The sequence below is a fragment of the Dipteris shenzhenensis genome, chromosome 24 (genome assembly GCF_047967505.1).
Source record: "Dipteris shenzhenensis isolate YYH24624 ecotype China chromosome 24, Dip_SZ_1.0, whole genome shotgun sequence".
NCBI lineage: Eukaryota > Viridiplantae > Streptophyta > Polypodiopsida > Gleicheniales > Dipteridaceae > Dipteris > Dipteris shenzhenensis.
Window position 1 is genome coordinate 13,796,405 of NC_141619.1, and position 27,451 is coordinate 13,823,855.

General features: G+C 46.8%; 1 protein-coding gene across 1 annotated transcript in view; it reads right to left on the bottom strand.

Moving 5' to 3' along the window:
• The window catches only part of LOC147886243 (GDSL esterase/lipase WDL1-like), a 45,226-nt gene extending 19,046 nt beyond the window's left edge, over positions 1-26,180 (bottom strand). The window contains exons 1-4 of the mRNA XM_087395831.1: positions 25,952-26,180; positions 25,704-25,781; positions 14,706-14,846; positions 9,768-9,844 (exon numbers count right to left, since the gene is read on the bottom strand). Coding sequence (XP_087251957.1) covers positions 9,768-9,844; positions 14,706-14,846; positions 25,704-25,781; positions 25,952-26,062 — 407 coding nt within the window. The 5' untranslated portion in view covers positions 26,063-26,180. The remainder of the gene's footprint in view (positions 1-9,767; positions 9,845-14,705; positions 14,847-25,703; positions 25,782-25,951) is intronic.
• Positions 26,181-27,451: the final 1,271 nt, after the last annotated feature.

The following is a 27,451-nucleotide window of genomic DNA, read 5'->3' on the forward strand; positions in this document are numbered from 1 at the left end:
GCCTCACTAGGAGAATTTTCACATTTCTACTGACTTGCAGAAATACTTTTTGAAGCAACTCTGAAAATCCCTCAAGAAAAAAAAAATCACTCGTTTCTTTTGGCTTTCTATATATGGCAGAATTGTAGTGAACCAGTGGAGGTCGAGGTTCAGCGCAAATTCCACTTCTACTCGTTGCCTTTCTATTGAGGAGTCCATCCAGCATTGCCTTTGGGACTGTAGACAGGCGTAGATTATTTGGAAAGGGATTGCTAGTAACTCGATCTCCGCTGGTTGTGCGGGTGAAGACTGAACTGAAGTTCCCTACTCCTGAAGCTGCTCCTCCCCATCATAGCCTCCCCTCCCTCCCCTCCAATCCGCCTCCACCTCCCACGCCACTCCTCGCCCGCCCCGTGTGCCTCCTCCCGTCACGCTGTTCCGCCTCCCCCGCGCCTCTCTCTATCCCCCCCATGCCTCTTTCTGCCTCCTCACACCTCTTTCTCTACCCCCGCGCCTCTCCTCTACCCCCGCGCTATCTCCTCCACCCCCGCTTCTCCTCCGGCTGCCCTCCCCTCCTTCTCCATCCACTACTCCCCACCCTACTCCCTTCCCCGCCTCTCCCCCCTTCGCCTCTGCTCCTTCCCCCCCCCCATGAACTCTCCTCTCCTCCACCGCCAGCTTATCTTCCCCCCACCCCTCGTTTTCTTCCTCCCCTCCTGTGCCTTTTCTTGCTTGCCGCCTCTGCTAGTCGTATTGCTGCTAGTCCCAACTTTGACTCGTAGCTAGCCAAAGGCCTTTCTTTTAGACTGTCAAGTGCTTGGGCAGCCTTCGCCCTTGTTTCTTGACCGTCTTTCTTTAAGCTTTCTTCCTTTTCCCTTTTTCCACCCCTCCTCTTTCTTCCGCACAGCTTCGGCTTACGCCACGGACAAAGTAAGCTTGGTGGTGACACTTGTCTGGCCAGAAGGGCTCAAATGGCAACACCTTCGAATCCCACAGCTGTCAAGGTTATCCTTTCTCCAGCCGACAAGCAACAGGTGCAACATGCGGTCCAGTCACTTCAGGACAAGGCATTTGTGGGCAGAATAGTGGACCTCACTCCCACAAGGAGACAGGTGAAAGAGTGGATCCAGGCGAGCTTGACACTAGAAGGAGACCACATCCAAGAGGTCACCATCTACGGAAGAGGCATTGATAAGCTTTTTTTGTGCGACTGATATCTTTTTGTATCGGATGAAAATGCCATGTAGATCATAGATAAGAGCACTCATGTGTAGGAGAAAGTAGCACTGATAGGATCATGTCTAGCTCGTACAGTTACGGTAGAAGATGATAGCTAGTGAATAGCATGATAGTGGCCTCCTCTATTTTTTGAGATGATACTTTGTATTGAATATATATTTTGGAAATAACTATGCGCTTGTATGGAGAGCCCTGATTGCAGGAAATGATGAAAAGACTTTGTCGCCAGTTGATGATTGGATGGCCATTGGAAGCTTGGATGTGGACCTTTGGAGCCTTGTCTCCGTTATGTGCAATGGATGAAGACCGCCAAGGGGAATACGCTCAGGGACATTCCAGTAATGAAGAGAGGGTGAGAAGGCACAATGGGCCACAAGGAAAGAAAAGAAGGGATGGTTCCTATTGATGATGGGAAAAGCACCAATCCACAACTGGTTTTTTACATGGAAAAGCAAGGGAGGGGAAGTAAAGCAAGTGAAAAGCAATTACCAGTTGGCCATCTATAAGAAGGGCAGCCAGCCTAGGTTCACAATCATCTTCATGCTCGGCTCACGTTGAAGAGGGCAGTTGATCACGTTCTTCATGAGCCTTGTGCTCATCTCAGTTCATGGTGGGAGTTGCCCACCTTGATTGTTAGTCTTGGCTCAAAGGTCAAGAAAGCTGATATGATTTGTGTATAAATTTGTTTGGCTTTGTTCTGGTTTGGAAAGAGCAGTTGATTGCTCTAGCACTAGGTTTTCATTTGTCACCATCTACATCCACAGTTGCCGATCGCGGGGGTATTTTCTGGTTTGGATCCGTCGGTTAAAGGTTGTTAAACCTTTGCACACTCCAGTGGTTCATGGACAAGGGCTCATGGCGAGTTCATAGCAGCCATTGGTGTTGCAGACAATCATAGATAGTGTGGGCGACTACTTTTAGAATAGGAACCAAGACAGCTGCGTGGACCAGCGATAACGGTTGAGGACGTGAAGCTTTGCACATGAAGGCACCATCAACCAAGTTTGCGACAGGATTGTGGAGCAGGTGTTGATTCAATTGATGTTGATGTTTGCACAGTATCAAGATCGAGAGCTGTAGTGGTTTTTCCTCGATTAGTTCTAGAGTTGTTGCTGTTGATACGACTGTTGGTGTCGCTCTTTGTGAAAGGGTGCGCTTCCAGTGCGGGCTTGTTTGGTAGCTATGCGCTGGTCGTAGCAGATCTACGCTGATTTCAGCGATGACTGAAGTTGTTTCAAAGATTTTTGATTGCTTGAGGGTGGCCGGTTCTCCATCTAAGGAGTCCTTGGCTCTTTCCAGTAGTACGTGCTGGTTGGCTAGCTTCGATAAAGCTTTGAATAGCTCATCTCAGTCGAGATTGTGAATTAAGGTGGTTGTATGTTGCTCTCTTAGCGTGGGATTAGTTGAACATGGGTGCAGTTCTACGTGATTTTGATAGGCCGAATGCTCTTTGGTATCATAAGAAGAGATAGGCTGCTTGCATGGATTGGTTAGCTTCGTGCTGAGTTCTTGGAAACGGTTCAAAAAGGCAGAATTCCATAATTTTTGTTGCAAGAGGAGTCGGTTCACTTGCAGAGAGAGACATGGAGGTCTAAGATGGCGGTTGGGGTCTTGTGAGTCGGTGGTTGCACAGAGGTGACGTGCTATTCGAGAAGAGTTTCCAGTGAAGTGAGGAGAGACATAGAAGACCATTGTGATCAATGCTGATAGATCTTTGGCGTGCTGAAATAAACTTCTAGTTGAGATTCACGGGGGAGAAGCCGATATATGGTTTTATAGTAGGGGTTATTAGATTGCCACCTGAGGCAAGGATTAATCCGACACATTACTAGCCACTTCGGCAATGTGCTGAGATGTTCGGGGTGGACGTCCCCTTCATGTTGCGGTGGGCACGGAAGATTGGCATAGAGCCGGTGTCCACCCTGGTATGCCGTCGCACGGACACAGACTACTCGCCCTTCAAACCCTCCTCAAAGTCACAAAAGGCAGTTTTTCTAGAAGAGGCACCCACTCATAGGCGAGCCTTGTTTTCAGTTTCCCCGTCCTCATGAGTTGGACCATAGTGAGTTGGAACATGCACAGGCTTCACGACTGTGCACGTAGTCAACCTGCAGTACTTGATCCTTCGGCAAGAGTTGTAGAGGGCAGTGGTAGGGCGAGCAATGGACTTCCTTTTGATGCAGGAGCACATGTTCTCAGCATCAGACATCCGACAGCGCCATCACCTTCTTCCCAGGAGAGGCCCAGAGGTGTGGTCTCCTACCGTAGGACGGAGTGGAGGGGTCTGCATCTCGGTCTCCCAAGCAGCAGCCCCAGAGGTCTACAATTAGGGTGAGCTTAGTGGGCAATTTCGATGGGAGCCAGGATGGGAGAGTCCAGGATCGCGGGATCCTGAATGTGTATGCCCCGCAATGCAAATAGCAACATCCGGCCTTCTGGAGGAGGATGACAGAGTGTCTACCAGATGTTGACTCCTAGATTGTTGTTGCTGAGACTTCAGCAACCTAGAGTTCGAGGATGACAAGAAGGGGGTGCCTCCTTTTCCAAGACGCCAGCATCAGAGCGGAGCACATGGGAGCAGTTCATCATGACGATTAGTGGTAGAGACCCGTGGAGAGAGCCAGAGTTCCAACAGGATACCTAGCAGCCTCCGCTTCCTCATTCGGCTAGAGGAGACATGGTGGACCGCTTGAGAGGCTGGATCGCTTCTACGTTGGGGACTGGGCACTCCACAGAGGCAACTCTACAGGGATTCTAGCAAGCACTACAATGTCAAACCACTCTCCAGCGGTACTCTACCTAGAGTAGGGGGTCCGCATTCCAGAGGACCTCCTGCAGGATGAGGAGATTCAGCAAATTATGGCAGAGATTTGGCAGCAATCAGAGACTGAGCACCTCACGAGGGCTGGCTTCGTGGGTGGCAGATGCGATTTAGAGGAGCAGTGAGGAGATGCACTCTCGCGTCCTTAGATGGAGGAGGGCTCTTTAGGAGCACGAGCGTGCACTGCGACGAGACCTCGCCTCCATACAGAGGCTAAGGGAGCAGGACCTAGGATCCCAGTGACTTAATGACAGATATGAGAGCACGCGCCTTGAGCTCCAGGACACGGAGGTTCGGTGGGTTGAGTTCTCCTACCACATCATCTTGGACAATATCTTCACGTTCTGGGAGGCAGTGGATTGGGCCAGGGAGGAGTCATAGCCTTTGGCCATCCTTCTCTTGGACTTTAAGAAGATTTCGATAGCATGGAGTGGTATTTCCTGGAGGGCACTATGCAAAGGTTGGGTTTCTCAGACAGATGGATTATAGGAGTCTTTGCGCTTTACGCGGGGAGCTCTAGTCAAAGATGCTTGTCGGTGGATACACGGGTGAGGCCTTTCCTCTCTCTTGCCGGGTTGTCAGGGCTATCCCCTAGCTCCCTTTCTTTTCCTTTTTGTGGTGGTTGCATTGGGCTACTACTTGAGATTGTAGGTAGTGGGCCTCACACGGTTGAGGCTCCCAATCAGATAGCTGCTAGACTCTGAGTTTGCAAATGACACAGCCTTATACAGGCACCGCAGCAAGTTTCTTCACAGGCTCTGAGGAGATACATGAGATTAGAGAGTGGGGGATTGCCTTTGGCTTCCGATGGATTCCACGGGGCCACATAGTGAGATACCTTGGATGCCGATATTACAACAGTGTTTGGCGCAAGCTTCTCTACTGGAGCTCAGCCAAACTCTCCCTAGTGGGCCATGCCTTAGTGGAAAACCAAGTCCTTGCCATGGCCTGGTACATTGCCTCCTGTTGGTGTTTTCACAGAGGATGCATTGGACAACTCCGACGTTTGTTTCAAAATTTCCTTTGGCAAGATCGGACGGCACGAGAAATATCAGAGCTCGGGTGGCTTGGCGAACGGTGATCATGCCCCATGCATTGGGAGGCTTGGGCATCATTGATCCAGAGATGCAGAGCAAAGCCCTCTTGGAAAGGTTGGTTGTGCACGGTCTCACCCATGGTATAGAGCCCTGGAAGCTCCTCTTGCAGCGAGGGCTTCTTAGGAACACCCCACACACTTTGGGGGCAGTGGCAGCACTCACCAGATGGATCTTTTTAGAGGCCCCCCTTATTAAAAAGGGTTCCCCCATTATGAGGAGCCTCCATAGGGTCTGGCAGAGATTAGCGAAGGGCCTCATCAACCCAGTTGCAGAGAGGAGTTCGAGCGCCAACCCCTCATTTGGCACCCGGAGATCAGGGATCAGGATGGACGTATGCTCGAGCAATGGACTCACATCGGATGGGCACAGTGGGACAGTGGCCCGGCCTGTTCCTTTGGCAAATGGAGTAGATTACCCATGGAGGCAGAGGAGAGACTTGGAGCCATAGCGCATATGCAAGGGGAAGGGCAGCGGATGAGGGAGATTGACCTATCCATCCTCGAGTCTTGGTGGGAGGGACTCCGTGTGTGGATGGATAGCAGATGGCTGGGTCAGTTTTCTCAAACTAGGGTCCCCTTGAGGATGATGATTCAGCGAGGCAGCACACAGCCTGGATTCTTCCATGTAAGGCCTAGCGGCCACTCACTGAGAGAGACCCAGAGATGGGCAGAAGTCTGGATGGGATTCATTGGCAGATGATCAAGCTGGTGGGCCGATTCAAAAAGGAGTGGCACATTGATCCTCCCAGCATACCAGAGCAAGATGCCCCCAAATGGCACCCCTGGCTTTGGGAAGGTAGACCCCTGAGGGAGGTCCAGTGGGATCCAGGAGAGTGGTTTTGGCCTTCCAGGATCGGCCTCGCCGAGCAGATGGACAAGGTGCCCTTCTTCTCATATACCACTCGGATTGGCAGGAGGCTTTAGATGGACTCTTCGACTTGGACCCCTCCGAGGGAGAGGCATTGGGTGCCCCAGGAGGTCCCCGATCCAGATTTTGGGCGTGCCTATGGTCCAGTTTGCAGCCGAGGAAGATCTCCTACTTCTAGCTGGCCGCCCATGGAGGGTTGCCCATAGGCCCGTGGTTGGAGCAAATGTGGGTGGAGGAGAGGCAATGTCACTGCTGCTCTGCTTGATTTTTGCAGACGGTCCCTCGCTGCCTCTGGAGCTGTCGCAACACAATGAGGATCTGGATGGGAGCCCTCATGATTATGACCCGCATGCAGAGCCTTCAGAGGGACTACACCTGGGGGATGGTGGCCTGGTTGACTGAGGGAGGTCACGCATTCCAGATTGATGAGGTCTCTCTAGCTTACCGGATACAGGGTTAGAGCATTCATAGGATAGAGCTTCATGAGGCATTCCCTCCTGATAGCCCGGATCCTCATTCTCCTCCGAAGGATAGCATGTGGGAGGTAGTAGCCAATATCACAGCGTGGAACATTTGGGTTACTCGTTGTAGTCTGGTGATGGGTGAGCATCTGGTTCCACCCTCGGCTACCTTAGTCGCCATCTAGCAGGATATCATCTACACCTTGCGATCCACTTGGGAGCGTGGGACCCCAAGCTCTACGGCGACTGTTGCGAGGCACTGACGTTTCTGCAAGGCTTGGCCTGCAGGAGTTTTCTACATATTCACTCCGCAAGGGATTCGTTGGTTGTATAGTCCCCCCACCTAGCTATTAGAGCCCCTATACCAGGGATCCCCAGGAAGTGAGCCAGGTTTCTTTGGAACAGGCTGGTTTTTCCTTCTTTCAGCCTTTATACAGTCTTTTCCATACTGAACACCTTTGGGGCTGCTGTTTTGTATGAAGTCTTTCAAGCATTAATAGAAGGTTCCTTTCTTTGGTTTTATTTTTTTGGAAAGGGATTGCTAAGCTATTGAGCACCTTTACACACTCTCCCTTGAGGATTGGTAGCTTGGCTTTCCCTTTACGGGCCTCACGAGGTATACGAGAGACATGACCGCTCTTGGGATCTATTGATCCCACGATATGATGTTCCTTCGATGATGTTCTGATACTTCCACACAGACCTACATATGCCTCAGTGGATATGTCTTGGGAGATTCTAGTGAGCATATCAGCTTGGCATATTTGGTGTACAAAGACCTTAGACAGTCACATGTTCATCTCGCTCACACTTTTTCCACCATATGGACAAACACAATACAAACTTTGATGGCCATATGGGTGAGGATGTAGGGGTCTTCGCAGGCTCTAGCAAAAGGGTAGTATTTCAAGGAATGGAGTGACTCCCCTCTCTTTTTGGAGTCACTTACAAGGTTGAGATGGCATTTTCATCAACCTTGGTTGTTTCATTGCTCCATTTAGGAGTTTATTTTTTGCCCTTCTAGTGTGCATTTCATGTACTCCATGATGCTTTTCTCCTATGAGTTTTCTTAGGGAGGTTCTTACATACTTAATAGGAGTCCTTTTCTTGCGCGTGCGCGCGCGAGAGAGAGAGAGAGATAGAGAGAGAGAGAGAGAGAGAGAGAGAGAGAGAGCAGCTTGGGACACCTTCCTTTTTCAATTCAGTCTAGCATAGATGCTTGGAGAGATGATGCATTTCACAATTTGAGGAGGTCACTCTGGCAGAAGCAATTCCGATGGCTTATACATAGGTGTGACATGTGCTAGTTCGATATTTTGTGCCACCCAACCAGGCCTGCAATTGGACAGCTTGGTGTATGATGAAAATATTAATATTGAAATAGGTATCCTTTATGTGTCTGTATATTGAAATAGGTGTATGTTTTGTAGATCTAGGTATCTTAGTTGCACGGTGGAGTAGCATATCCTTTAGACGTATATCTACCATGAGTTTTGCTCCTGGTGTCTCTTTCATACTTAGTAAAGTCCTTTTCATGGAAAAAAATTTCGTTATTACTATATTCAGGATTGTATTGAGGATGGCTTCATTGACCTGAATTATTGTCCATCTGAGAACAATGTTGTGCACAAATCATTTCCATATATTTATACACTTCGAGGAGGCTTGGGGATAGAGATCTATGAACAATGTCAAAGGGGCTTGTTAAAATAACATTATATTTGTTTATACTCCCATGCTGTAATAGAGCAAATCTCTTCCTAGGGAGGTTCGCATGCATAGTCTATAGACGCAACTTTCACACATGATGCCTTATTTTCAGTTCATGATACTTGGTTTTTAAATAGTGGTGCTTCCAAGAACATAACTCCTTGCAAGCAGTGGTTTGACATATCAAACTTTCTTATGGAAAACAGTATTTTAGCAGGGATGTTGCATTCAATAAGAATGCGAGCATGATGCCTAAGATACTTGGGATACCATTTGATGATGATGCTCCTGTGAATGTGATTCAGTTTGAGCCTAATGACTTGCCACATCATGAGGTTAGAACCTCCTGCCTCACATGTCCCTGAAGAACCACCTCCTGCCTCAAATGCTTCTAATAATGAGCTAGCACATCATAGGATAGATCCTTCTGCCTCACATGTTTCAGATATGCAGCCAGTTATTGGGGATGGACAGGATACAAAGAGCAGGTGGTACTGCCAGTTAAAAACAGCCAGGTTGACCATTCGTGATGCACAAAGTCAGCCTTCTTTAGGAAGGACAAGGCACACTAAGCTGAGGTAAATTATGCCTTGATGATCTGCAAGTGTGTATATTTCCTCTCTGCTTCTATCTTAACCCTGCTGGCATGTGCAAGTAGTGCCAACAGTGCCAGCAGTGCCAGTAGTGCCTGTTATGGATGATGTTGAGCTTCAAACATATAAGGAAGCACAGGTCATCCCCTATGTCAAAAAGCTATGGAATTTGAAATTAGGTCCATTGAAGAGCATGCCACTTGGAGTTTGGTCGACTCTCCCATTGAGAATAATGTTATGGGTACCAAATGGATGGCACAGAATACAAAGCTCGTTTTGTTGCCAAGGGTATGCACAGGAAGAGGAAATCGACTATGAGCAAACTTCTGCTCCGGTAGCCAAAATGACTACCATTCGTTGTGTCGTTTCTTTAGCTGCATTTATGGATTGTTTATTCACCAGATGGATGTTAAGACTCCCTGGGAACCATATGGATGTGTATTCCCCAGGTGGATGTTAATACTACCTGGGAAGCAGCCAGCACCAATGGGAAGAAGGATGTTATCTGCCCTGCCAATGGAAGAGTCCACTTGACAGTGGGGCGAGGCTAGACCAAGGAGACAACATTTTGGGGTGACATCGTTGTTTCAGTAGGGATTGATGATAGAGGAGATTTAAGTGTTGTGAAAGGAATGAGAGAAGTAGATAGCAGCTACGAGCTAGCCTGAGTGTAACTCTTCCATATATCGGGAATCTCTTTCATGGAGTTTTGCCTTACTTTCTATCCAAAGCCTTGTTAGTGTATTCTCTTGTATACCTATTCTTGCATCTGTTTTATCTCTTCATGCAGCTAGAGGCCCACTTGGTTCTTGACCTTGTTGTCAAGTGGGCTGGTATTGCCTATGGTCACATGAAGCCTCATTGCATAACAATCCCATGGACTTCTTCTGCAAGTGTACGACCGACCCCCTCAACAGCATGTGCCACCTAGTTTCAATAAATCTGATACTAAATCTCTATTGAGTGGCATTTGCAATAGCAGAACTTCACATCATGTTACCTGTTATATTGACTTCGTTTTTCTTCGTCTATTGGTGTGGCAGTTACAAAAACAACATGAGTGTCATTTGAAAGCCCCTACACAAAGAAAACATTCAGTAGCATAGACAAATGTGAAATATGATTGCAGCTCATATATTTCAATAGGTTGTCGCAAATAAATTATGAAAATTGTAGAACGCTTTACCACTTTTTTATATTTCAAGAGCCAAAATTGCAGAATTAAATTGCATCTTTTTTCTGTTCCATGGATAATAAAGAGAAACACTGGTTTTAACACGTGACATTTCTCACACAAGCATTAATGTTGTCAAAAATGGATGTGACATACAGCCATCAGCCATTAAAATTGCGTGAGTCAAAATGTTAGAACTTGTTATCCTCTAGCATATGAATGCAATCAAATGAATATCTTGAGTTGCGATTATGTTCAACATCTTCTTGCTGGCAACTTCCAAGCAGCCAATCTTGGCTCTTGACTCAACAGAATAATATTTAGAGATATCAGTGAAACAAAGAGGCTATATCACTTAGTGATTGTTCACATTAATTGGCCTAATGATCAAAGGAATCAAGATTACCCTACACATTGTCTTCTTAAACATGTAGCATTTTCTGTCCCTCATTCGTAGGGATGGAAGCGGTGATTCTTAGTTAGGGCTGTTGAGCTTTAGTCTACTCTTTGGACTAAGAGCTATGCCACCAAGGGTTTTATGTTCAGTAATGTCTCTACCTTAGGTGAAACCCCCATGGGCCAAGAGATGTGCAACCAAGGTGAATCTTTTTCTCCTTTTCTTAATTTACACAGAGGAGCACACATTTTGCAAAAAAGAAAACAATGAAGCCACCTGTGAGAAAAAAAGAGAAGAGCAAGAGTGTGCAAAGAGAGAGTGAGCTTAACGTAGTTCACTCCCCAAAGTGTACTGAACTGAAATGACTGAAGTGAAGTACAATGAAAGAGACGAGGATTTTGCCTAAGTGACAAAACCCTATCTAATCACTAACCGTAGTTAGAGATTAGACCGTGGTTAGGGGAAAAACCTCTAGGAGGTAAAAGTACCCCTAACTCACTTATTACATTACATTGGCCATTGCCTAGAATATAATAATAATTCTAATACCCCCCTGCAGTGCCAATGTGGTGTGTAGTGATCAATCACCAGAAGAAGATAAGTTTAGGGCACTGCGAAATGCCTCAAACTTCTCATGTGGAAGTGCTTTGGTAAATATGTTTGCAACATTGTCATGTGTTGACACATAGATCATACTGATCTCCCTTGCATGCAACTTCTCTCTGACATAATGATAATGAACCTCAATGTGCTTCGTGCGAGCATGAAACACATGATTCTTTGCCACTGCTATAGCACTCTGACTATCAATGAGAATTGGAGAAGGACCCTCCAATATGAAACGAAGATCAGCGAACAAACGTCGCAGCCAAACACACTCAACTGTCACTGTGAAAGCTGCCCTGTACTCAGCTTCACATGAGGAAGTAGCCACTGCAGATTGCTTCTTACTCAGCCAAGAAATGCAAGCGTTGCCCAAAAAGAAACAATTACCACTAGTGGACTGCTTGGTATCATGGTCTCCAGTCCAATCTGAATCACTGTAAGCATGCATCTCCAAGTCACCCCCCTTGGGAAACATCAATCCAAAAGATTTTGTGCCTTGCAAATATCTGAAGATGCATTTTACAGCCTGCCAATGTGTGTTGTCTTTGGGCTGTGCATATATCTGCTCACCTGAGATACTACATATTGAATATCGGGCTAGGTATTGCACAAGTATATGAGACATCCAACAACCTGGCTGTAAAGTGTGACATCCACTGATTCACCTACATCATACATAGTAAGCTTCACAGCCCCGGCTCCATGGAAGTGGCAATAGGCTTACAATCATGCACGTTGAACCTATCCAAGAGCGTGTTAGGTCATTGTCTCTGACCCTAACATCTCGGATGACCACATTATGCTTCAGCGTCCAGATGGCTCCTTCTTCTTTAGACAAAGAGTCGAGATTGCAGGGAGACAGGATCAATGTAGGATTTGCAGGACCCTTGGGCACTTTGCCAAAGATTGCCCAAGGAAAAAGAAAAGACCTAAAAGATCCACAGGTGCGCCTCATAGCTTTACCTAACCTGGATCTTCCTCACGACCACTTCCTACCGCTTCACGCACTGCTAGACTGGCTGACTGGCTTCGCATCCAGGACCATCAGCCTCTCGTCGTGATACTTCTACACCACAGACAGGACAGTCAGCACGTCCTGCTTCGATCGTCCCCCGTTGGGTGCCTGTCATAGTTGGGGAGCAAGTACCTCAGGCTACCACTGAACAGGGCCGCAGACCCGTCTCTTCACGCAAGAGACATTCCTGTCTTGGTTCCATGTGCAGATGAGACTGCTCCTACCCCTGTTCATGTACATGAGCGCTCACCTAGGGAGAACCTTTCTCCAGAGACCCGTGCCTTACTTGAAAACAATGCCAAAGTCATGGATGAGGTCATGCAGATTCATGCCAAGGTCATGCAACGGCACCCCCCTTCTTCTCTTGCACGCCTGTCTACACCTGACAGAGGTAAGGGGGTTATTGGTTTCACTCCTCCTTCCGTAGGACTCCTTCGCACTCCTGCCCCTAAGGTACTTCGCAGGAATTCATTTTCAGTACTGGCAAACTTGGCTGAGTTTGAGGCAGAGGAGGAGTTTGTACCCTCTATGCTCGGGGAGCACATCTTTCAGACATCCGTGGACAGAGTTTCCCCCTCAGCAAGTGTGGGTGTGCTTTCCCCAGTTGACTTCCCTCCTCTTGATAGAAGGAACTTTTCGCAAGAGAGGGCTTTCTCCGCTACTAGGTCGGATAGGATCTTCCATCCGGCCTCCTCCTCTCACAGATGAGGATTGTTAGTTGGAACGTTCAGGGCCTCGGGAGTGTACCTCACCGCCGCCGTAGGCAGCTGATTCGTAACCAACTTCATCCAGGTGTCACTGGGGGTCCCATGAACATTCTGATGATTCAGGAACACAAATTGGATGTCAGGGATTGTGCCAAGTCAGGTAAGCTTCTTTCAGGCCATAATTTTTTGTCACCCGCCTTGGGCACCAACGGAGGCACTTGCATTTCTATTTCTTCTTCTATACTCCCCTTGGTGATTGGACACGGGATCATAGTCCCTTCCAGAGCTTAGTGACTTATACTTATGATTGGTGGACATAAGGTTGGTCTCTTAAACCTTTATGCACCCGATTCTAGAGGCAATCGTGTTCTTTTTTGGAAGGAACTGCTCTCTTGGTCACATATTGCAGATGCTTGGATTATAGCGGGCGATTTCAACATGGTTGAAATGCCCTCACCAGATGCCGTCTTGCAGGTTACACACACTCTGATGGCCATTTAAGCAAGCATGCAGGGATCCTCCAGAGCAGCCACTGCCAAGACAGCACGATGTACTCCCGCATTTGAGCTTGCTCTCGCGGTTTTCTTTCATACTTAATAAAGTAATTTTCTTGAAAAAAAAAAAAAGGAAAAAAATGGGAGAGGGGATGGCATAGCACACTGGGGGGACTGAGGCTAGATGTAATGGAAGAAGCAGCCCACGAAAGGCTGAGACAGGAGGAAGAGAGGGGAAGTAGGAGAAGCAGAGCTAGAGAGCACAGGGCGGAAAGATGGTGCGGGGCCAGAAGGGCTCAGGTGCACTCAGGGGAACTCAGGTCAACAAGCAGCACAAAATTTTAACTTCAGGTCTATGTCAGGGATGCATTCTTAGAAAGTTACAAGATTCTCCATTCAAAGATGGCTCGATGTAAATAGAATCGTAGTTCATGTTTTATAGGTAAATCTTTGTAGCATTCAAGACCAAAATCTCTAGACCAAGCTTGGCTCTAAAAGGGGAGGCATCCATTCTATATAGAGATGGTATCTTATTCTTTAAAAGGTCAAAGATCCCGTTGGTTGTACAGCCCACCACACTGAGTGTTTCTACCTAATTCCTAAGATACCACATGCACTGAACCGGGCTCCGGAGAGCAAGGCAGCTGGCTTCTTTTCAGTGCCTCACAAAGCTAACATTATTCATTTTCAAGGAATATACTAGAGGTTCATTTCATTGGGGGAGGGGGATCTAGACCACATTATTGATAGGTTAACTGCCATAAGAGATCAAATCAACAACTCCGTGCTAGAATTGGCGAGGCCCAAAGTTCTCCTCAGCATGCTGTTCCCAACCTCTCTAGCATCAATAAATTAATGACACTCTCTACAAAATTCTTTGGTATGCTAGGCCACTTCACTAAGGAAAAAACACCAGAACGGATTTGTTGTCACTTCAAGGACTGCATGTGGTATATTTGTAAACTTTGAAGCATGGGATACAGAGAGCATGAGTCATCACACCACCAAATGCAGCAATTCAGATAGCATGTGAACAGAATTCAAAAACTAGGCATACATAGTTCAAGGACTGCATGTGATTTCTTTGGTCAACTTCGAGCATGTAAAATAGAGAGCATCAGTTGTCACACCAAGATATTCGGCTATTCAGATAGCATGTTGAAAAGAATCAAAAACTAGGCCCTAGGTTCTCCTCGGCATGTTGTTGCTCCAACCTCTCTAGCATCAAATAAATCGATAACACCCTCTATGAAATTATTTGTCATGTTATGCCATCTTCACTTGGAAAAACACCAAAATGGATTGTCACTCCTTCAAGGATTGCTTGTAGTAGATTTCTAAACTTGGAAGCATGTCAAATAGAAAGCCTTAGTACTTACACCACCAAATTCAGCAATTCAGATAACGCTGAACAGAATTAACAAATTAGGCATACATAACTCATTAATTCAATCCAAGTTCATCGCCAAGATAACATATACTAGTGAAAAATGGTCTTTCAGAGATAAGAGGTGGGAGAGAGGTCCGAAAGCAAAAATAGGTTACCTTCAAGTATGTGGCAATCTGCCGAACATTGTCTTTGTACTCATGTATAGGAACATGCTCCTCTAACCCATGTGGATCTGGGAGCCGTGCATCATTTGCACCAAAAAACACTACTACAAGGGCTGGGTGCACTAAGGAATCCTGCACATACAGTCAAGTAAAGATCAGGAGATCAGCTCCAGCCTTGCCCGCCCCCCCCCCCCCCCTCCTAGCGAGCCCTTTGTCTCAGCCCACAGTGGCTTGTATTGGCTACTCTTTTTTACTGTACTCTGCCTCATAGGCCCGCAAGGCCTTCTGAAGACGTAAATACATCTCTCTACATCTCTCTCTCTCTCTCTCTCTCTCTCTGTGGCAGAAGAATCCCTGAACACCACATCATGGTACTAAATCAATAAAAAACATGACCAAAATTGTAATAAATCTCTCTCTCTCTCTCTCTCTATATATATATATATATATATATATCAACACCCGTGATTTGAAGTTCCCAACTCAGAGGGCATGGTCTACAGGTTGAGGAAGTCATTGTATCACCTTAAGCGGGAACCTCAGGCATGGAATCAGAAGATTGATGCTTTCTTTCTTTAGAAGGGATTTCGGAGGTCATTGGCAGATCTGAATTTGTATCTTCTGGAAGAAAAGTCTGGTGGCCCTCATTATCTTGTTTGTCGATGATCTCATTCTCAAAGGCAGCCACGTGATCCACATTGCCGAGACAAAGGCTGCTTTGTCACAATAATTTGAGATGACAGATTTAGGTCTGCTCCACGTCTTCTTAGGTCGGAGATACCAAGAGGATTTTCTTTGTATCAAACAGCGGTATCTTCATGAGCTGTTGGCAGCCTTCAAAACAGACAACTGTAAACCCATCTCCTCTCCCATGGATCCCAACTCTAAGCTGGCCCAGCATGATCCCAGTGAGCAGGTGGATGCCACAATGTAAAAGAAACTTGCTGTTTCCTTGATCTCACTCCTTAACACTAGGGTGGACCTGAGCTTTTTACCACATTTGCTAAGCTCCTTTATGTAGACACTACTGAAGACACATTCGGGTGCAAGTATGCGCATCCTCAGGTATCTACAGGGTACGAGGGATCATGGACTGTTTTATGTGGAAGGAACGCAAGTAAAGCCTATTACAGGGGTAAAATGATCCGACACCGGAGGGGGAGGAGATCCGAACACACGGAGATCAACAAGCGGCTAACATTTTTCCCTTGGTTCAGCTCCTTGGGTTGATTCGACATCTAGGACCTGAGAGGCACTGTTAGGGTTAGTCACCTCCTGTATGTATAGTAGTGAGTGAGGGCTGCTATGTGGGTTTGCCCGCCAGAGTGAGGCATAGGATATTCAAGGAGACGAGCCAAGGCACCTTTACGCCAAGGTTCCCTACTAGAGTTCTAGCTTAGGCTAGGTTCAAAGGCTGGTAAGGGCCGCATTTGGCCACCTCACCAGCCAGGTTTGGGGGCCACGTTTGGCCACCCAACCAAGTCAGATAACCCCGCTAGACTCAATCCATGTGGGTATGGTTAGGCAAGTATATCAGCGTGGCATATATGGAGAGCCAGGTGCACAGAGGCATCGGATGGACCGCAGGTTCACCCCTCTTAGACCATGGCCAATATATGGACAGACACTATACACACACTGATGGCCGTTTAGACGGGCACGCAGGGGTCTCTCGAGCAACTTCTACTAGTAGGGCTTGTTTCCTCAGGGAATGGATGGACTCTCCTTTCTTCTTGGAGTCTTCCACAGGGTTAAGATGGCATTTTCAGCCTCAACCTTGGTTGTTTTGTACTCATGCACAACATGATGTATCACCGCATTGAGCTTGCTTTGGCGTGTTTTACTCATACTTAATGTAAGTCTATTTTTGCCCCCAAAAATTTTTGTACAGTTCACCTTTTTCACACCATTCTGCAAAATCAGCTCTTCAGTATTCCATTTTCGTATCACTCCTACTTGACGCAGGCATGGCCTCCCTAGGATTGAGTATGCATTTCTGTCTGGCTAGTTAAGAGCACATGAAAGGTATATATGAAAGGTATACATAATTGCACCCAAGGACTTGGCTCTCGAGTTGTCTGCTAGCTTTACCTAGTACATAAAAGGAGCATCACTTCTTATACCCACTTCATTCACTCAATAATAACATTGATTTCAGACCCTCCATCCACAAATACATTCTTAACAGGCATACCATTAATCAAAGCAATCACCACTGTGATCTAAACATTCAAATCAATCCTCACATCCCTTGCTTCCATCACACTCTTTCTCCTTTTTTTACCGTAAAACTGCTTTTATAGATTGCTGCCACAAGGCAGGGCTGACTGCAATCAGCTTAGGTATAGTTATATTTGCCTTCACATCACACAAATCAGCCATAGCCTTGCTGAGCAAGTTCTGAAGGCTTGGACCGTGGAGCCACCGTCCCAAATGTGTACGGCCTTGCTTGTAGACAGCACACCTGCGTTTTAGAGGCGGCTGACGGAGAGCCTCACTAATGTTGGCTCTCACATTGTTGGAGGTGACTTCAACAATCTAGAGTTTCGGGAGGACACGCAAGGCGGAGCCTCTTTTTCGGACTTGATTGCGACTGAGAGGAGCACATGGGAGTAGTTCACCTTTGTGATCTATGGCAGGGACCCTTAGCAGAAGGCAAAATTCTCCAAACTTCTCGGTAGCCCACTTCTCCTTTGGGTACTAATGACATAATGGCCTTCTAGAGAGGCTGGACAAGTTCTATGTGGGCGATTGGGCAATCCATACGGGGCGATCCACCGGCAATTTGGCAAGTACCATGATGTTTGACCCCTCCCCGATCTTGCCACACCTAGAACAGCCCCGCTAAAGGCTCCCCTAGAGAGGGCTCCACATTCCAGACGCCCTATGCCAAGAGGAGGAGAATGTATAATAGGCTATTACAAAGATTTGGCAACAGCCAAAGACCCCACCTGGGGGCGGCTGGGCCTTGTGGGTAGCGGCGGATGCGATTCAAAGGAGCAACGAGGAGCTTGAATCTCACACTCTTCGACTGATGGCATTCCCCTCAAGAGCATAAGCGAGCATCGAGATGGGACCTTGCTTCCATACAGTGTCTCAGAGAGCACCACACTCTTCGACTGATGGCATTCCCCTCAAGAGCATAAGCGAGCATCGAGATGGGACCTTGCTTCCATACAGTGTCTCAGGTTCCTAGTGTCTTACAGATCGGTAGGAGTGCGTGCATCTTGACCTGGATCTAGGACACAGAAATCCGCCGAGCAGAGTTCTCCTATCACTCTTCACGGGCACGGTGGGTACAGCACGGTGACAAGATGACAAGACAGTTTTTCCAGACCACTAGGCCTCAATCAGTAGGGATGCAGTTGCAGAGATTGAGAGACGAGAGTTGGCAAATGTGCTTTGATCCCCAAGAGATCCTAGAGTCTGAGGAGGAGCCTCCCTAGGTTCATGCAGCCCGGGAGTTAGTTTGGTCCAATATCTGGTCAATAGTCTCTCCGAGTATGAGCAGGCAGGTGGAGAAGACTCAACGATGAGGAGATCTGGGAGGCCCTCAAGGCCTTCCCTCCGCAAAAGTGCCCTGGAGAGGATGGAGTAACACCTTCTTTCTTTAGTTGATTCTAAGAGCACATCTACACCCCCCCTTTCTCAAGATATTTTTGAGTCACGTTCTCTTTCACAATCTTTGAGCCGTGGTTGGATTTGTTTGATCCCAAAAAGGGGGGCAGGTCTGATCTTTGTTAGTAGAGACCGATTACTTTGCTGGACATTGCATACAAGATCTTGGCCAACATCTTGAGTTTGTGAACAAAGACCCATCTAGTGGATATCATTCACGACACGCAGACAAGTTTTATTCAAAACGTAGCATCCTAGACAACATCTTCATCTTTTGGGAGGCACTAGATTGGTCCAAGGAGGGGTCTCAACCTCTTGCGATCCTTCTCTGGGATTTTGAGAAGGCTTATGACAAGGTGGAGTGGTCCTTCTTGTTGGAGGGCACCATGCAGAGATAAGGCTTCTGAGACAAATGGATCAAAGCAGTCTCGGCCTTGTATGCGAGGAGTTCTGGTGGTCACATGCTTATTGGTGGCCACACGGGCGAGGCCTCCTCTCTCTCTCTCTAGCCAGGTCAATCAACTAGTTGACCTAGTGGGCCATTGCAAGCCCTATATAAGGGGCTCTTTGGCCCCCATTACGAACGAAGAGGTTGGGACCAATTCTCCCAATAGCGTGAATGGCACAGCACATCCTGCATACCTAGTCATACAGCTCGCATTCAGGGAGCATGATTGTCTCCTTGAGCAGAATCGACTCCTTTGTAAGCAGCTCCAGCTCTTGCGCAAGCAAGATAAGAAGACAATGGAGGATGTAACGACATTGGACCATTTTCAGCTTTTGCTAGAACAAGATCGCCTTGAGGCGGTCGTGCATGTCGTACCGACTAGGTAGTCTGTCTTGCCTAGAACTTTCTCCATAAGCTGCTTTTGCATAGACCCTTTAGTATGGCTAGAGCAAGCAAGCAAGGATCTTTGAATTATCTTATTTGGAAAGAAAGAAAGCAGGCAACAGCCTTGCCTTCATTGGAGTATCACTGGGATAGCATGTTTCTGATTCTATATAGAAAAATGGACGATGGACAAAATTGTCAATGTACTTTGGTAAGTTTCTCATTGCTCATCAAGCATCTCTATGCCAATGTCCTTCCTGAATGTTGTCCCTTACTTTCCTTCAGTCTCTCAGCTCTACTGACCTCTCTCTGCCAAGATTCCCTTATCCAATCTCAACCGTCCAATGAATTTGGTTTCTCAGACAGCACACCGGGCTTGTTTCTCAGACAAACCTGTTTGGCCAGCCTTGTTGGTACATTCCCATTACTCATTTGTGGCAATTTCTTTACTGAATGTTGACCCTTATCTCCCTCGAGTGACTTGGGATATAGCACCATGGCTGTTCTCCCTCTTTCACAAGTTGAGGTCTAGCGCAGGCGAGACTACGAGTAGATGCTTTTACAGCATCAACAGTTTCTCATGGCATGCTCACAGCTCCTCTCCCAATCAGCAGCTACCAATGTGAGTCCATCATCCGCTCAGGGATCTTCCAGCCTATAGCACAGTGTAGTGGACTATCCTCCTGTAGTACCCTCAAACAGTTTTGCTGCAGCAGTTCAGACATTGGCTTCTCTTGGGTCTACTAGTCCAAGGGACCAATCACTTTCCATAGTAGCTGCATGCAGTTCCTCAAGTTCTTCCACCCATGGGGTTATTGCAACCATTTCCACAGCCAGCTCTCAACGCGTCTTCCATCTCTAGGGCCAACCAGCAAGCCCAGATTATGAGCCTCTTGGGTCTACCACCCATAGCAATCATCCAGTTTCAGCAGCTTATTCTCTTGGAGCTTGCACTCAAGGGAGATCATTCAGTTAGTACAGTTAGTTCGGATGGGTTTTTTACTCGTCCAGCAGCTTTATCACGTCCGATTAGTTCCTCTCTGGGTCTTCCACCTAGGGAGCTCAGTCAACTGGTTCAGCTTTACCACAGGAGCATACAGATTTCAGAGTCATTTGTGATAGGTCTTCCATCCTAGGAGACATCTCAGACCCATCAGCAATTGCAGTAGATGAGCCTCTTGGGTCCACCACCCAAGGGGTTGTCTAATCCTCACAGTTAGTTCGCTTGGAGATTCCACCCTAGACTGAGTAGACAAGTGTAATGTGTCTTCCACCATCAGGCCTTTTCCTCAGCTACAATCAGTTCCTACGGGTCTTCCACCTTTGGAGCTCCATTGGCCACATCAGCTTTAGTCAGGCTGGCTCACATTTCAACTTCTCATCAAGAGTTTTCAGGATTAGTGGGCTCAATTTCCAGTCCCTCTGACCTTGAAGCTTGGAAAGAGGGGGCGTCTCAAGAGTCTACTACCAGACCATAGTAGGAGGGAGAACCCTCATAGCTAGAGTAGCAATTGTAGCTATCAGCAGTATGGAAGTTGACAATTCATTGGCAGTCAGTCAGGATAGCCATGCAGTTCCCTCCATAGTTTCCCTTCTTGCATTCTTTAGGGAGGCTTGCAGTTCCAGTCAATAGAGAGGTTGACAACACCTTACCATTATTATGTCCTTTACTCTAGGAGCTTGGTCATACAGTTTCCTCTTCAGCAGATCCGAGCCACCAGTAGTAGCAATGACCAGTGTCTACACCTACAGTTTCCTTGGTGGTCACAGCAGTTTGGTCGAATTGTGCTCATCAGTCTTCGTCCTTCCTGAGTACCTCAAGGGGACCCAGTATCCCTTCAAGAAGAAGCTATGCCATCCATCTCTCAGTCCTTTCAAGAGGAATGCTAGTCAATTATAGCAGACGAAGTGTTCTCAGCGGTTCTAGACATACATTCCTTTTAGGGGTGCTCAGCAGCTCCTCGTTTCCTTCAGGCAGCATCTAGTATAGTCTATCCCTTGGAGGACTGCTCTGCAGTGCCAGTCGCCTCTCAGCTTCTTTGGGAGGCATCCACAGTTCCACCTCTCTCACAGTTTTTCAAAGAGACAGCTTCAGTTCCAGCAACTCCCAGCATCACTCAGGTTCTTCGGGAGGCTTTTACATCCACAATTCCATATTCCAAGAGGGTGACAGGGCTTTTACCCTCAGCCGTTATCACTCCAGCAGAGGAGGCATGTTTATTCCATCTTTCTCTCACCGCCGCGATCATGCAGACAACAATACCTCAGTTTCCAAGAGTGCATGTAAGTATTCTGGAGTTTCCAAGCTTTCAGTTTTGGTTACCTAGCCATGCGTTTTTTGTCATCACCCCAACAGTTCATGGAGCAGCACCATCATTTCTATGTGGGTAGATCTTCCGCAAGGGGGAGAGTGCAAGCCAGCAGTTGTTAGCCAGTTTCATGCCATTGGCCTTCCAAAGTGCAGTGCCTCCGCATCAGTAGCCCAGTCACTCAGCAATTCAAAAGGAGTCAGGACACCATGCAATTCATATTGCCAGACAGTGCCATACCACCCATTGATCACGAGTGCACAGTGGTAGCGTGGTTGGATTTTGGCTTCCAATCTTCGCGGCAGTACCAGTTCTCAGGAGTTTTCATTGAGCCGCCATGTAATCATATAGAGCATTTGTTTTGGAGCAGTGCCATACTATTATTCCCCATTTCTTTGTGAGGGTGATCAAGTTTCGAGCCACAGTTAGTGGTCCTCATTTTAGCTTGGCGGATTCATTCAGTCCCTCGGCATCTACCGCCATCCAGAAGATAAGCAGGAGGGAAAATCATATGCACCCCTATGTTAGGTGCATGGTGACAAGTTGGCTAAGCTCAGCTTTCATCACAAGCTCAGACCACCAGAAAGCATAAAACAACAGCCAAACAAGGGCAGATCACAAGTGGCCAACCTCCATCCGGAGGAGGGAAGAGCAGCAGCATTTGGAGTCTGTTTGGAGGCTGTTTGGAGGAGATTAGGAGGCCATTCAATTGCACCAGATCTGGTCAAACTAGGGCAGTCAACCGACCAGCCAGGTCGGCCTGACCTGGTCAGTCAACTGGTTGATCTACTCGGCCATTGCAGGCCCTACATAAAGGGCTCTTTGCCCCTCATTTCAAACGAGGAGTTTGAGGCCAATTCTCCTCCAATTCTCCCAATAGCATGCACGGCACAACAGATCCCACATATCCAAGCACCTAGTTCTTCCGCAGTAATTAGAGGAGTTTCCATCGCATTTTATAGTCATTTTACAGCCACATGATACTCCAAAGGATATCCATTTTATATGCCGATTTGGCACTCATGTACCACACTAGACAGGGCATTTATACCATCAGTATAAATGAAGCAGTGTACTTTTGTTAGGAAGATCTCTAGTGTCTCTCACGCTTGAGTTCTCCTTTTACATTTCATATATTTTCCACACAGCAAGTCCCCACACGTTACAAAGACTTGGTGTAGGCTCCCGGTGCCATTTCTCATCTCTGAGGGGCAGGCCATGGATGAGGGAGACTGATGCAGCCATTCCTGAGTCATGGTGTGCACGACTCAATATATTGGCAATCGGTTGGTGGGCGGGTCGATTCTCCAGGACAGGGATACCCTTGAGTATTATGTTTAGGCACAACGACCAAGCCCATTTCTTCAAAGTGGGCTAGGAGGGCTTCTTCAACTCGTGTATGCCAAAGACCTAAAGATGGATGGGAGCCTAAAATCGCTTCAATGGCGATCAAAGTAGTGGGTCAGTTGGGCAAGGAGTGGTCCATCTACCCTTCACACGTTTCAGACCAAGATGCACCTCAGTGGTTTTGGGATGGCTGTCCCCTTCTGAGGTCCAGTGGGACCCGAGAGACTGGTTTTGGTCATCTAGAGTAGACCATTCAGAGCGCGTAGAGGAGGTGGCCTTTTTCTCTCACAAGATAATAGAACGGTGTCTTCAGGTGGAGGCAACGGCATGGACTCCAAGCGAGACATTAGGCTGAGGAGCAAGTATCCCAAGAGGTCTAGTCTAGATTCTAGGCGTGATTATGGTCCAGCCCGCACGCACGAAAGTCTTCTTCTGGATGGTTGCCCATGGGGGTCTTGCCATCGGCCCATGGCTGGAGCGAATGCGTGCGGATGGACAGTGTCACCACTGTACTAATGGAGTTCTTGAGTTGATCCCTCATTGCTTATGGAGTTGTCATAGAGCACAAAGGATCTGGTTGGACTCTCATCCTATTGTGGCTCGGGTGTGGAGGATTCATAGGAATTTCACTTGGGGCATGGCGGCCTGGTTGATAGAGGGGGTCATGACTTCCAATTGACAAGATTTCTCCAGCTTACGGGATACATGGAAAGAGCATCCTCACGATAGAGCTACAAAAGGCAACCCCACTAGTTCGACATCATCCCCTCCCCTCTCCGCAAGACGGTGTGTGGGAGACAGTGGCCAGAATTACAGTGTGAAACATCTGGGTTGAGTATGCAGCCTAATGATGGGCACACACTTTGTATTACCCGCAACCGTTCTTGTCACCATATGGCACGACATCATGTACACCCTGCGTGCCACATGGGAGCACGGGATGTCAAGATCTAGAGCGAACGCCGAAATGCCAAAGCATTTCTCCAAGGCTTGGCCTGTAGGCATATTTTATATTTTCATGCCATGAGGGATTCACTGGTTGTACAGTTTTAGAGATTCCCTAGGCAGTGAGATGGGTTCTCTAGAACAAGGCTAGTTGCCAGTTTTCTTTATAATGTTTCCCATGATAAGCACCATAGGGACGGCTGATTTGTATGGTTTTTTTTCAAGCATTAAGAGAACGTTCTTTTCTCTGGAAAAAAAAAGATGCATGGCGGGAGCCTGAGTTCTCCGCTAGCCTTCTTTTCTCCTTCGTCCAGCGATGCAGTAATGGTTTCTTTGTGAGACTTGATAGGCTCTGTATCAAGGATTGGGCACAAAGGAGGTCCATAAGTATTCTAGCAGGCACAACAATGTCTTATCACTCTCCTATTGTTCCCCCAATGAGGATTCTGGATTCTGGATATCCTCACTCCCTAGGACATCTAGAGATGTCCACCTCTCTTTCTACCACTATCTCTTCTAGGCAGAGAAGGAGACTCCACAAGCAAGGCAAACCAAGGAGGTGTGGGTCCACATCCCCTCAATAGTTTCTTCACAAGGTGAGCCAGTTAGAGAACCCCTTCACTAACATGGAGCTTCTTGAGACCCTCCCAATGTACAAATGCCATAGGGAGGAGGGCCTCTTCCCAATGTTCTTAACTTTTGGGAATATCTAGTCACCCAGTTGTACCTGTCCTTTCAGATATTTTTGACTCGAGACAACTACACAATGGCTTTGAGGAAGATAGTATCAAAAGTCCATGGACCTCCTCATCTCAAAGGTGGATTTGTCTGATCATGAAGGGAAGAAGATCACATACCGACATTCGATGGTGGTACACAACCACTCTTTTAGACACCACATACAAGAACTTGGCCAACGTCTTGAGTTGTGATTTCACTCGTACCTCCTAGGCATCATCCATGACACGCAAACAAGTTTCGTTTAAAAGAGGAGTGTCCTGGACAATATCTTTATGATCTGGGAAGCCTCTGAGTGGGCGTAGCAAAAGTCTCAGCCTCTTGCGATCGTACTCTGGGTTTTAAGAAGGCTTAAGACAAGCTGGATTGGGCCTTCTTGGAGGGGACCATGGGAAGCTGGGGATCTCGGCTCTTTATGCAAGTAGGTGATTATTTCAGCTCTTTATGCAAGCTCCTGGAGGGGACCATGAGGAGGCTAGGGACTAGGCTCTTTATGCAAGTAAGCTCCAAGCAGGTGTTGATTTCAGCTCACGGAGCAGACTCTCTCTCTCTCTCTCTCTCTCTCTCTCGGGTTTTGTTTTTGTTCGTGGCTGAGGCATTGGGCTTCTTCTTAGATCTCAAGAGGCCCGCTGATAGCCTAGAGAGGGTGAGACACCACCTCATTTCTATTTCAACTTCCTTAGGCTAGTGGGAGGCGGCTTCACTCACCCAGGGATATACGCATGTCCACAACAGACTTTTGTGTAGTCTGCTCAAAGGGGGTTTTGAAAAAGATAGTCTGCTCAAAGGCGGTTTTGAAGGCGGTCATGTTGCCAAGGAGGACCAAGAAGGCACTTTGTAAATCTTGAAGCAAAGTGCGGGAAACGGAAAGTGTCTGCCACCACTACGTTTACCACAGTACTTGCACTTGACTTGAAAGAGAAAAGGCAACAGACTGACATCTGTCATCTGCATTAAAAACCATAAGAAAGAAGCTTCAGTCTGAAGGAGCTATGCCCTTTAAACTTCTCAACTGTCCATCTAACCAGCCAATTCGCGCTACAGACTACCTTGTTATTACGAAGACAGAGTAAAGGCTACACTGATATGATAAGGTTAGTCGCAAAAATGCTTAGACGACGTGCGTTCCATGTTGCCTGATGTTACGGCATTTTTAGTTGAGCTGATAATCCTCTTAAGTTGAAAAGTTATGAAACAAACCTTGGGAAAAATCTTCTCTAGAACAGCTACCGCACGCCTCGTAGTCCATCCCGTGAAACCCCTCAGGATAATATCCGCCTGAAAAACGACAACGATATGGCATGGGGCAAGGCAGAGGTCGAGTTGAGATTGTGTGCGAACCCATGAACAAATATGGATTGAATGAACCCATGCGATTCTTGAGCATAAAGAAAATCCGCGAATCGATGAACCCAAATGATCTTCAGCAAAATGAAGCAGTAACGTACCGTGCGGGAGTAGGTGGTGGCGAGTCCAGCACCCCAACCGCCGGGCTGGAAGGACCACTCAGTCATGGAAGCTCCAAAGAGGACGAAAGAGGGTCGAGGATGAGAGGCCATGGGAAGGAGGTGAGAAAAGGAGGAAGAAGTCGTAAATTCGCAACAAAAGGTGGTAGAAGAAGCCAATGCAAATGCAAAATGTTAACAAGGGTGGCGGAGTAGACCAAAGCAAAGACGAAGACTACAAAGACAACGTCCACATATTGTCCAATCCACTAAATTTAAGTATCCCATGCATTCTTTCCACGTTCCCCCTCATTAATAACAACTCTTTTATGCTTGTCGGGCTCTTGAGGTTGCTCTTTGTGGTTGTAAGTAGTGTCACGTCGTTGTAAGTGGTTGGAAGTAGTGTGGTTGTACTTAGTCTGACATCGGGTACTATCACGATGCATGTGTCGTCATAATTAATGTTCGTAGAAAACATTTTTCTCAACAGATCACAACTTGGGGTCACGTTTCCATTTTCTAGAGATCTTTCTTAAGCATCTACAAATTTTCTCGCTAGAATATAACTGAATTGCCCAAATTTTTGTGAATTTCACAAAATTGAGAAATTATTTTTTACACGTGAAAATGAAAATGTTGCAGGTTCATTTGGATATAGTTCACAGGTTTTATGTGAATACTGGTTGTAAGTTGAAGCTTTGCCTCTCACGTCCCTACTCCACGTATTATTGTATTGGATGTCTTATTGCCACACCTCTCGATTCTTACACAAGTCCTAAGCTTATACAATGTGGGTGCATGAATGGTCTTCATTATCTTCGAGATTATCGTGGCCTGAGTAAATGATCTACGTGTCTGTGTAAGCGTGTAATGCATATGCACTTCCACGCATGTGTGCTTTCATATATGTTCCATTTTGACTCATTATTGACGAGGATCAATTTTTAACTCCACCCCCATGTCCCATTTTGACATGTATATGTGTGTGCATGAGCTTGTGTACATACATATACATATGCTTGCATACATACACACTCCATACACATATATTATATTTATATTTATTGCCACAACTCTCGATTGTTTGCACGAGTTCTACACCTCTACAATGTGGGAATGGTCTTCAATATCATGGCTCGAGTACATGATTGGATTGGATATGTTCCTACATCTTGAGATCAACTTATTGTCCCATGATGGACTCAACCAAGTTGAAGTCCTTGTCTTTATTACATGAACATTGCATTTTAGCTCGTGAACCATGTCTATATAATTCGTACAGTACATGTACACAAGCATGTGTACATGTGCCTCACATATATACATACATATTTGTATTTATCTAATAGGTGCATTGGGCAAAAGTTACAACAACAAATAAGCAACCCACCATAAGCTACAATGTACTTAAAGTAAGCAATGACCTTGCCACACAAATTTACTTTGAAAAACTTGACTCTATGATCAAGCCATGGGCTCAACATGGGAAATAAAGTCATGAAA